General features: G+C 43.3%; 1 protein-coding gene across 2 annotated transcripts in view; it reads left to right on the top strand.

The window, feature by feature from the left end:
• rasl10b (RAS like family 10 member B) overlaps positions 1-11,280 on the top strand; it is an 11,851-nt gene extending 571 nt beyond the window's left edge. The window contains exons 1-4 of one of the 2 annotated variants that reach the window (XM_062960506.1): positions 3,214-4,089; positions 5,300-5,725; positions 6,994-7,118; positions 9,037-11,280. In XM_062960506.1, the coding sequence (XP_062816576.1) occupies positions 5,501-5,725; positions 6,994-7,118; positions 9,037-9,307 (621 nt within the window). In that variant the 5' untranslated portion in view covers positions 3,214-4,089; positions 5,300-5,500 and the 3' untranslated portion in view covers positions 9,308-11,280. Of the gene's footprint in view, positions 1-3,213; positions 4,090-5,299; positions 5,726-6,993; positions 7,119-9,036 lie in introns of those variants that run through there. The other variant, XM_062960505.1, reaches the window with a different exon arrangement.
• The last annotated feature ends 1,544 nt before the right edge of the window (positions 11,281-12,824 follow it).

Here is a 12,824-nt window from a genome sequence, read left to right as displayed (position 1 = left end):
CATCATCACCACCATCACCATAACCATAACCATCATATCACCAGCATCACCAGCATTGCCATAACCATCATATTACCAGCATCAGCACCATCATAAGCAGCACCATCATCATCACCATAACCATAACCATCATATCACCAGCATCATCATCACCATCATCACCATAACCATCACCATAACCATCATATCACCAGCATCACCATCATCACCATAACCATCGTATCACCAGCATCACCATCATCACCATAACCATCATATCACCAGCATCACCATCATCAGCACCATCACCAGCATCATCATCACCATAACCATCATATCACCATCACCAGCATCAGCACCATCATCATCAGCACCATCATCATCATCACCACCATCACCATAACCATAACCATCATATCACCAGCATCACCATCACCATCATCACCATAACCATCACCATAACCATCATATCACCAGCATCACCATCATCACCATAACCATCATATCACCAGCATCACCATCATCAGCACCATCACCAGCATCATCATCACCATAACCATCATATCACCATCACCAGCATCAGCACCATCATCATCAGCACCATAACCATAACCATCATATCACCAGCATCATCATCACCATCATCACCATAACCATCACCATAACCATCATATCACCAGCATCACCATCATCACCATAACCATCGTATCACCAGCATCACCATCATCACCATAACCATCATATCACCAGCATCACCATCATCAGCACCATCACCAGCATCATCATCACCATAACCATCATATCACCATCACCAGCATCAGCACCATCATCATCAGCACCATCATCATCATCACCACCATCACCATAACCATAACCATCATATCACCAGCATCACCATCACCATCATCACCATAACCATCACCATAACCATCATATCACCAGCATCACCATCATCACCATAACCATCATATCACCAGCATCACCATCATCAGCACCATCACCAGCATCATCATCACCATAACCATCATATCACCATCACCAGCATCAGCACCATCATCATCAGCACCATAACCATAACCATCATATCACCAGCATCATCATCACCATAATCACCATAACCATCACCATAACCATCATATCACCAGCATCACCATCATCACCATAACCATCATATCACCAGCATCACCATCATCACCATAACCATCGTATCACCAGCATCACCATCATCACCATAACCATCATATCACCAGCATCACCATCATCAGCACCATCACCAGCATCATCATCACCATAACCATCATATCACCATCACCAGCATCAGCACCATCATCATCATCACCATAACCATAACCATCATATCACCAGCATCATCATCACCATCATCACCATAACCATCACCATAACCATCATATCACCAGCATCACCATCATCACCATAACCATCATATCACCAGCATCACCATCATCACCATAACCATCGTATCACCAGCATCACCATCATCACCATAACCATCATATCACCAGCATCACCATCATCAGCACCATCACCAGCATCATCATCACCATAACCATCATATCACCATCACCAGCATCAGCACCATCATCATCAGCACCATCATCATCATCACCACCATCACCATAACCATAACCATCATATCACCAGCATCACCATCACCATCATCACCATAACCATCACCATAACCATCATATCACCAGCATCACCATCATCACCATAACCATCATATCACCAGCATCACCATCATCAGCACCATCACCAGCATCATCATCACCATAACCATCATATCACCATCACCAGCATCAGCACCATCATCATCAGCACCATAACCATAACCATCATATCACCAGCATCATCATCACCATAATCACCATAACCATCACCATAACCATCATATCACCAGCATCACCATCATCACCATAACCATCATATCACCAGCATCACCATCATCAGCACCATCACCAGCATCATCATCACCATAACCATCATATCACCATCACCAGCATCAGCATCACCATCATCAGCACCATCATCATCATCACCACCATCACCATAACCATAACCATCATATCACCAGCATCACCATCACCATCATCACCATAACCATCACCATAACCATCATATCACCAGCATCACCATCATCAGCACCATCACCAGCATCATCATCACCATAACCATCATATCACCATCACCAGCATCAGCACCATCATCATCAGCACCATAACCATAACCATCATATCACCAGCATCATCATCACCATAATCACCATAACCATCACCATAACCATCATATCACCAGCATCACCATCATCACCATAACCATCATATCACCAGCATCACCATCATCAGCACCATCACCAGCATCATCATCACCATAACCATCATATCACCATCACCAGCATCAGCACCATCATCATCAGCACCATCATCATCATCACCACCATCACCATAACCATAACCATCATATCACCAGCATCACCATCACCATCATCACCATAACCATCACCATAACCATCATATCACCAGCATCACCATCATCACCATAACCATCATATCACCAGCATCACCATCATCAGCACCATCACCAGCATCATCATCACCATAACCATCATATCACCATCACCAGCATCAGCACCATCATCATCAGCACCATAACCATAACCATCATATCACCAGCATCATCATCACCATAATCACCATAACCATCACCATAACCATCATATCACCAGCATCACCATCATCACCATAACCATCATATCACCAGCATCACCATCATCAGCACCATCACCAGCATCATCATCACCATAACCATCATATCACCATCACCAGCATCAGCATCACCATCATCAGCACCATCATCATCATCACCACCATCACCATAACCATAACCATCATATCACCAGCATCACCATCACCATCATCACCATAACCATCACCATAACCATCATATCACCAGCATCACCATCATCAGCACCATCACCAGCATCATCATCACCATAACCATCATATCACCATCACCAGCATCAGCACCATCATCATCAGCACCATAACCATAACCATCATATCACCAGCATCATCATCACCATAATCACCATAACCATCACCATAACCATCATATCACCAGCATCACCATCATCACCATAACCATCATATCACCAGCATCACCATCATCAGCACCATCACCAGCATCATCATCCCCATAACCATCATATCACCATCACCAGCATCAGCATCACCATCATCAGCACCATCATCATCATCACCACCATCACCATAACCATAACCATCATATCACCAGCATCACCATCACCATCATCACCATAACCATCACCATAACCATCATATCACCAGCATCACCATCATCACCATAACCATCATATCACCAGCATCACCATCATCAGCACCATCACCAGCATCATCATCACCATAACCATCATATCACCATCACCAGCATCAGCACCATCATCATCAGCACCATCATCATCATCACCACCATCACCATAACCATAACCATCATATCACCAGCATCACCATCACCATCATCACCATAACCATCATATCACCAGCATCATCATCACCATCATTACCATCATCACCATCATCATCATCATTACCATCATCACCATCATCACCATCATCCATCCCTCCATTCATCATCTCCAGCATCATCATTACCATCATCACCATCACCATCATTACCATCATCACTATCATTCCCATCATCACCATCATCATCATTATTACCATCATTACCATCATCACCATCACCATCATTACCATCATCACCATCATCATCACCATCCATCCGTCCATCCATCATCTCCAGCATCATCATTTTATAATTATAATAATAATAATAATAATAATAATAATAATAATAATAATAATAATAAGGAGGTTGATATTTGGAGCCAATGCACCCCAGAAAATAATAATAATAATAATAATAATAATAATAATAATAATAATAATAATAATAATAAGGTTGATATTTGGAGCCAATGCACCCCAGAAAATAATAATAATATCAACCTCGCAAGGAAATGACCCCACACTTGGGGATGATGGGATTTGTAGTACCAAAAAGCATTGCTTGGTGAGATATCTCCTCCATCTCGTCCATTCCAATCATTGGTGGTCTTCTCTACCCTCCATTGACCCTCCTTCTTGGCTTCCTCTTGTGGTGAAGGGCCTACTCCATAAGGAGATGATGGGATTTGTAGTGCCAAAGCCTTGCTTGACCAAGCTATGGAAGAGATATCTCCTCCATCTCATCCATTCCAATCCTTGGGAGATGCCTCCTCCATCTCATCTCATCCATTTCGATCATTGGTGGTCTTCTCCACCCTCCATTGACCCTCCTTCTTGGCTTCCTCTCATGGTGAAGGGCCTACTCCATAAGGAGATTATGGGATTTGTAGTGCCCAAGTATTGTTTGACTAAGCTATGGAAGAGATATCTCCATCTCGTCCATTCCGATCATTGGTGGTCTTCTCTACCCTCCATTGACGATCCTTCTTGGCTTCCTCTCGTGGTGAAGGGCCTACTCCATAAGGAGATGATGGGATTTGTAGTGCCAAAGCCTTGCTTGACCAAGCTATGAAAGAGATATCTCCTCCATCTCATCCATTTCGATCATTGGTGGTCTTCTCTACCCTCCATTGACCCTCCTTCTTGGCTTCCTCTTGTGGTGAAGGGCCTACTCCATAAGGAGATGATGGGATTTATAGTGCCAAAGCACTGCTTGACCAAGCTATGGAAGAGATATCTCCATCTCATCCATTCTGATCATTGGGAGATGCCTCCTCCATCTCATCTCATCCATTCCGATCATTGGTGGTCTTCTCTACCCTCCATTGACCCCCCTTCTTGGCTTCCTCTCGTGGTGAAGGGCCTACTCCATGAGGAGATGATGGGATTTGTAGTGCCAAAGCATTGCTTGACCAAGCTATGGAAGAGATATCTCCATCTCGTCCATTCCGATCATTGGGAGATGCCTCCTCCATCTCATCTCATCCATTCCGATCATTGGTGGTCTTCTCTACCCTCCATTGACCCTCCTTCTTGGCTTCCTCTTGTGGTGAAGGGCCTACTCCATAAGGAGATGATGGGATTTGTAGTGCCTAAGCATTGCTTGACCAAGCTATGGAAGAGATATCTCCTCCATCTCGTCCATTCTGATCATTGGTGGTCAACCAATGATCTACCTTCCATTGACCCTCCTTCTTGGCTTGCTGTTGTCCAGATGTGTGTATGGGGGGATGCTGGGATTTGTAGTGCTGTGACCCTGTCCTCCTTGGTTGCAGTGAGGGGCCTGCCCCGCAAGGCGATGGTTCCCGGCTCTGGCTGAGCCCACAGCTGCCGGAATATGCAGCCCGGAGGCCTCCTGGGCAGCGGAAAGGCAGCGGTCCGGGCCGAGGAAGACGAGGAAGAGGAGGAGGAGGAAGAGGAAGAGGAAGAAGGGGAGGAAGAGGAGGAAGAGGAAGGCCAGGGCGGGGCTGCCCGGCATGGTGACGACCACGACGCTGAAGGTGGCGGTGCTGGGCGCGCAAGGGGTGGGCAAGACGGCCCTGGTCCGGCAGTTCCTCTACAACGAGTTCAGCGAGGCCCCCTGCGCCCCCACCAAGGCCCGGCGCCTCTACCTGCCCGCCGTGGTCATCAACGGCCACGTCCACGACCTGCAGATCCTCGACTGCCCACCCATCGCCGCCTTCCCCGTCAACACCCTCCAGGTGGGTGGCCAGTGGGCTCCAGAAGAGAGGGAATGGGAGCCGCTGGGCTCAAAGGGGTGGGAATAGAGGGAGATGGAGATGGAGATGGGGTGGAGATGGCGGTGGAGGTGGAGGTGGAGGTGGAGGTGGTGGAGGTGGAGATGGATAGATAGAGATGGAGATGGAGATGGAGATGGAGATGGGGTTGGGGATGGGGATGGAGGTGGTGGTGGTGGTGGTGGGGATGGAGATGGGGTTCGGGATGGGGATGGAGGTGGTGGTGGTGATGGTGATGGTGGTGGTGGTGGTGGTGGTGATGGATGGATAGATAGAGGTGGAGATGATGGAGATGGGGTGTGGATCGGGGTGGAGATGGAGATGGATAGATAGGGATAGAGGTGGAGATGGTGATGGAGGTAGAAATGGAGATGGAGATGGAGATGGAGATGGGGGTGGAGATGGAGATGGATAGATAGGGATAGAGGTGGAGATGGTGATGGAGGTAGAAATGGAGATGGAGATGCAGATGGGGGTGGAGATGGAGATGGATAGATAGGGATAGAGGTGGAGATGGTGATGGAGGTAGAAATGGAGATGGAGATGGGGGTGGAGATGGAGATGGATACATAGGGATAGAGGTGGAGATGGTGATGGAGGTAGTGGTGGTGGTGATGGTGATGGTGATGGATAGATAGATAGATAGATAGATAGATAGATAGATAGATAGATAGATAGGGATGGATATGGAGATGGTGATGGAGGTGGTGGTGGTGATGGTAATGGTGATGGATGGATAGGGATAGAGATGGGATGGAGATGGTGATGGTAGTAGTGGTGATGGTGATGGATAGATAGGGATAGAGATGGGATGGAAATAGTGATAGTGATGGGGATGTTGATGGAGATGGAGATTGATAGATAGGGATGGAGATGGAGATGATGATGGAGATGGAGATGGTGATGAAGACGGAGACAGAGATGGAGATTATGGAGATGGATGGATGGATGGAGATGGTGATGATGGATGGATGGGTGGATAGGGATAGAGATGGATGGATGGATGGATGGATGGAGATAAATCCATATATATAGATTGATTGATCAATAGATAGAGATGGAGATGGATAGATGGATGGATAGATAGGGATAGAGTTTGTTGAATGGATGGATGAGATGAACTCGAGCTCTTGACCCAGGAAGGCGAAGAGGGCTACGGCATGGTGGGGGACCCCGACCCCGGCCTGAGCGTGACCCCAGGTGACCTCTCTCTCTGTCCGTCTGTCCCTTAGGAGTGGGCGGACGTCTGCTGCCGGGGCCTCCGGAGCGTCCACGCCTACATCTTGGTCTATGACATCTGCTGCTTCGACAGCTTCGAGTACGTCAAGACCATCCGGCAGCAGATCCTGGAGACCAGGTATGGGACCACTGGGATCCTTCGGGGCCATTTGTTATTATTATTATTATTATTATTATTATTATTATTGCTATGATTATTGTAGATAATTACTTTATTATGACACAGCAAACAAGATAGACATGCTGGATTTCGTATCACACTCACAGAGTTGATGGACACCTCATTGCTGGCCTCTGCGCCAATGACTATATCTAAGTCGGCTATTACTATTATTATTATTATTATTGACACAATGACGTTGTATGACACAGCAAACAAGATAGACATGCTGGATTTCGTATCACACTCACAGAGTTGCTGGACACCTCATTACTGGCCTCTGTGCCAATGACTATATCTAAGTCGGCTATTATTATTATTATTATTGACAGAATGACGTTGTATGACACAGCAAACAAGATAGACATGCTGGATTTCGTATCACACTCACAGAGTTGCTGGACACCTCATTACTGGCCTCTGTGCCAATGACTATATCTAAGTCGGCTATTATTATTATTATTATTATTATTATTATTATTATTATTATTGACAGAATGACGTTGTATGACACAGCAAACAAGATAGACATGCTGGATTTCGTATCACACTCACAGAGTTGCTGGACACCTCATTGCTGGCCTCTGCGCCAATGACTATAAGTCGGCTATTATTATTATTATTATTATTATTATTATTATTATTGACACAATGACGTTGTATGACACAGCAAACAAGACAGACATGCTGGATTTCGTATCACAAAACCACAAGTCGAACACTTCCCAAGTGTCTAGGACTGTGTGATGTATTTTCAGATTGCGATCCCAGTCAGGTGGCCTTTTGCAGTTGGCAGATGGTGATTTTGTCAATGTCTATTGTTTCCAAATGCCGGCTGAGATCTTTTGGCACGGCACCCAATGTGCCCATCACCACCGGGACCACCTGCACTGGTTTCTGCCAGAGTCTTTGCAGTTCAGTCTTGAGGTCCTGAGAGCGGCTGAGTTTTTCCTGTTGTTTTTCACCTGGGATGGCAACATTAATGATCCAAACCTTTTTCTTTTCTACAACTGTGATGTCTGGTGTGTTGTGTTCCAGAACTTTGTCAGTGTGGATTCGGAAGTCCCACAGTATCTTTGCGTGCTCATTTTCCAATATTTTTGCAGGTTTGTGATCCCACCAGTTCTTTGCTGCTGGGAGGTGGTACGTGAGGCATAAGTTCCAATGGATCATTTGGGCCACATAGTTGTGCCTCTGTTTGTAGTCTGTGCGATTTTCTTACAGCAGCTGAGGATATGATCAATGGTTTCGTCGGTTTCCTTGCACGGTCTGCATTTTGGGTCATCAGCTGATTTTTCGATCTTGGCCTTGATTGCATTTGTTCTGATGTCTTGCTCCTGGGCTGCAAGGATCAGGCCTTCTGTCTCCTTCTTCAGGGTCCCATTTGTGAGCCAGAGCCAGGTCTTCTCCTGATCAGCTTTTCCTTCAATTTTGTCAAGGAACTTTCCATGCAATGTTTTGTGGTGCCAGCTGTCAGCTCTAGTTTGTAGTGCGGTTTTCTTGTACTGGTTCTGCTCTAGTTTGTAGTGCGGTTTTCTTGTACTGGTTCTGCTCTAGTTTGTAGTGCGGTTTTCTTGTACTGATCCTGCTCTAGTTTGTAGTGCGGTTTTCTTGCACTGGTTCTGCTCTAGTTTGTAGTGCGGTTTTTTTGTACTGGTTTTTTGTCCTTCAGTGCCATTCGTTATTATTATTTTTATTATTGCTATTGCTATTATTATTATTATTGTAGATAATTACTATTATTATAGTATATTATTATTATTATTATTATTATTATTATTGTAGATAATTACTATTATTATTGCTATTATTATTATTGTAGATAATAATTATTATCCCTGACCCTTTCCTTCTTTTCTCTGCTTGGTGGCTGCAGGGTGATTGGCACCTCGGAGGCCCCGATCCTGGTGGTGGGCAACAAGCGCGACCTGCAGCGGGGGCGTGTGATCCCGCGCTGGAACGTCTCCAACCTGGTGAAGAAGACCTGGAAGTGCGGCTACATCGAGTGCTCGGCCAAGTACAACTGGCACGTGCTGATGCTCTTCAGCGAGCTGCTCAAGAGCGCCGGCTGCCCCCGCTGCAAGCACCTCCACACCGCCATCCGCTTCCAGGGCGCCCTGCGCAGGAACCGCTGCGCACTCATGTGACCCAGGGGGGGTGCCAAAGGGGCCCCGCGTCCGGGGGGGCATCATGGACACTGCCTCCACGAAACAGGATGGGATCGGCCCTTGAAAGAAGGATGGGATCGACCAACCCTCTTGTTTACATTGCAGTCGGGTTTGTTACCCTCTCCACGAAGCAGCTGCTTCAATGGTCTAAGGAAAGGCTCTGTTATCTTGATCTCATCCATTTGGTTTGTTTACCCGCTCCACGAAGCAGCCCTGTCAACCATCTTGGAAGGAAGGAAGAAGTCTACCATCTTGGCTTGCTCTGACTCCCAATTTGTTTTCTTGCGGTCTCCACGAAGCAGCTGCTTCAACGGTCTTGGAAAGACTCCGTTATCTTGATCTGTTTCCATTTGGTTTGTTACCCAATCCACGAAGCAGCTGCTTCAACGTTCTTGAAAGACGGATGGAATCGACCGACCCTCTTGTTTACATTGCAGTCGGTTTTCTTACCCTCTCCACTAAGCAGCCGCTTCAATGGTCTTGGAAAGGCTCTGTTATCTTGATCTTATTCCGTTTGGTTTGTTACCCAATCCATGAAGCATCTGCTTCAACTGTTCCTCCATACCTCACAACCTCTGAGGATGCCTGCCATAGATGTGGGCGAAACGTCAGGAGAGAATACTTCTGGGACATGGCCATACAGCCCGGAAAACATACAACAACCCTGTGATCCCGGCCATGAAAGCCTTCGACAACACATTGCTTCAATGGTCTTGGAAGAAGGATGGAATCCACCGTCTTGTTTTGATTCCCACTGCGAATGATCTTGGAAGGAAAGCTACTACCATCTGAGTTTGGTTTGTTACGATCTCCACAAAGCAGCCGCTGCAACGGTCTTGGAAAGACTCTGTTATCTTGATCTGATTTTATTTGGTTTGCTACGCTCACTGTGAAGCAGCTACTTTGACAGTCTTGGAAGGAAGGAAGTCTACCACTTTGGCTTGATCTGATTCCCATTTGTTTTCTTGCCATCTCCACGAAGCAGCTGCCGCGACAGTCTTGGAAGGGCTCTGTTGTTTCGATCTGGTTCCATTTGTTTCCTTGGCGTCTCAGCAAAGCAGCTGCTTCAATGATCTTGTAAGAAAGGAAATCTACCACCTCGGCTCAATCACATTCCCATTTGTTTTCTTGCCGTCTCCACGAAGTAGCTGCTTCAGCAGTCTTGGAAAGGCTCTGTTGTCTTGATCTGGTTGCATTTGTTTTCTTTCAATCTCAGCGAAGCAGAAGGAAGGAAGGAAGGAAGGAAGGAAGGAAGGAAGGAAGGAAGCAAGGAAGCAAGCGGCCTGCCATCTTGATTTTCTTCAGTTCTATTTGGTTGCTTCCATTTCCACGAAGCAGCTGCTTGAACCGTCTTGGGTGGATGTTTCTTTCCATCTCAGTGAAGCAGAAGGAAAGAAGGAAGGAAGGAAGGAAGCCATCTTGATTTTCTTTGATTCTATTTGGTTGCTTCCATTTCCACGAAGCAGCTGCTTGAACCGTCCTGGGTGGATGGGGAACCTATCGACTTGTTGTCATGCCGTTTGGGTTAGTTAACGCTCCCATGAAGCGGCTGCTGATGGAAAGGGGCCTCCCAGTTGGGTTTCTTGCTCCTTCCGCTTCAATTGTACTTTGTCGTGCTTCCAAGACGTTTCCTCACCCACTTCCACACCTTTTTTTGGAGAACTGGATCCGGACCGGAAGGCGAAGGACCTCCATTGGGTTGCTTTAAGAGGGGAAACCTTGGGGGTGATGCTTCATTTCTGGGAGTTTCCAGGGACCGATTCAGCTCCGCCGTTGCATCCGGAGAAGGATTCAGAGGATCCGCTCCGGGTTTTGGCTCCAGCTCCGAAGGCTCCGAAATACTTTGGGGAGCGCCTTGAAAACCCGGAATGGATCGCCCGCTTTTACTCTCCCGGGATGGCAATAAACGCCCCTCTTTTTGGACTTTGAATAAAGTTACTTTAATAAAATTACATCGAAAGGGCCGTCAGGGAGGAAGGTTCGGGGGAAAACGCCCAACCTTTTCTGTTTGGAAAGAGATATCACACCATATATCTCATAGAGGGGACCTGAGTGCAAAACAAACCCATCCATGAAAATGATTCTTCCTGAGATTTTGCATTAATAATAATAATAACGTAGTTATTATTTCTTACTTATATGATTTTATATTACTTACATTATTTATTTAGCATTATTTATGCTTTTATATTCATTCATTTTGTATTTATATTTTATGGCATTTATTTTGTGTTATTTATATTTTTATATTATCTTGTATCTTTATTTTATTCTTATTATTCATGTTATTTTATAATATTTTATTATCAATTGTCAATTATTATATTATTATTTATTACTTATTCTGTATTCATTATTGTTATTATTGATTCGGATTTTATTATTATTTATTATTCTTTGAAGTCTTTACTAACCCCTTGGAGAAGGATTTCCCTCCACCTCCTATAATTATTGTTGTTGTTGTTATCTATTATTCTGTATTTATTATTATTATAAGTTATTTCATTACTTATCTATTATTATTATTTATTTTAATATTATTCTGCATTTATGATTATTTATTCTTGTCATCAATTTATATTATTTTATATTATTATTGTGTATCATTGTTATTCATAGTATGTTAAATTATTACTTATCTAGTATTATTACTTATTATGTATCTATCATATTATTTTTTCTATATTTATTATTTATTATTGTCATTTGTTTATATTATTTTATATTATTATCTATTATCTATTATTATTTATTTTAATATTATTCTGCATTTATGATTATTTACATTATTTTATATTATTATTGTTTATCATTGCTATTTATAGTATGTTATATTATTACTTATTTAGTATTATTATTATTTATCTATCATATTATTATTTATTCTTTATTATTGTCATTTGTTTATATTATTTTATTTCTATTTATTTTAATATTCAATTATTATTTTAATATTATTTATTCTGCATTATTATTATTATTCTATTGATTTTATATCATCTCAGCAGGTCTTTCTGTCCTAAAAATTGGGGGTTTTTTTCTTATTTTTTCTATATTTATTACTTATTATTGTCATTTGTTTATATTATTTTATTTCTATTTATTTTACTATTCAATTATTATTTTAATGTTATTTATTCTGTATTATTATTATTATTATTATTCTATTCAGCAGGTCTTTCTGTCCTAAAAATTGGGGTTTTTTCCCTTATTTTTTTCTATATTTCTTACTTATTATTGTCATTTTTATATTATTTTATTTCTATTTATTTTACTATTCAATTATTATTTTAATATTATTTATTCTGCATTATTATTATTCTATTGATTTAATATCATCTCAGCAGGTCTTTCTGTTTCTAAAAATTGGGGTTTTTTTCTCTTTCTTTCAGGGAGATGCAGTCAGGTCCTTCTATTGAGAGAAAAAGTAACTTCTTGTCTCTAGAAATCTAGCTTTTTCTGGGCCGTTTCCATTGATTTCCTTCCTTTTGGATTT

This window comes from Anolis carolinensis, unplaced genomic scaffold, assembly GCF_035594765.1.
Source record: "Anolis carolinensis isolate JA03-04 unplaced genomic scaffold, rAnoCar3.1.pri scaffold_7, whole genome shotgun sequence".
Classification (NCBI taxonomy): Eukaryota; Metazoa; Chordata; class Lepidosauria; order Squamata; family Dactyloidae; genus Anolis; species Anolis carolinensis.
This window is presented reverse-complemented; position numbering and strand designations above follow the sequence as displayed.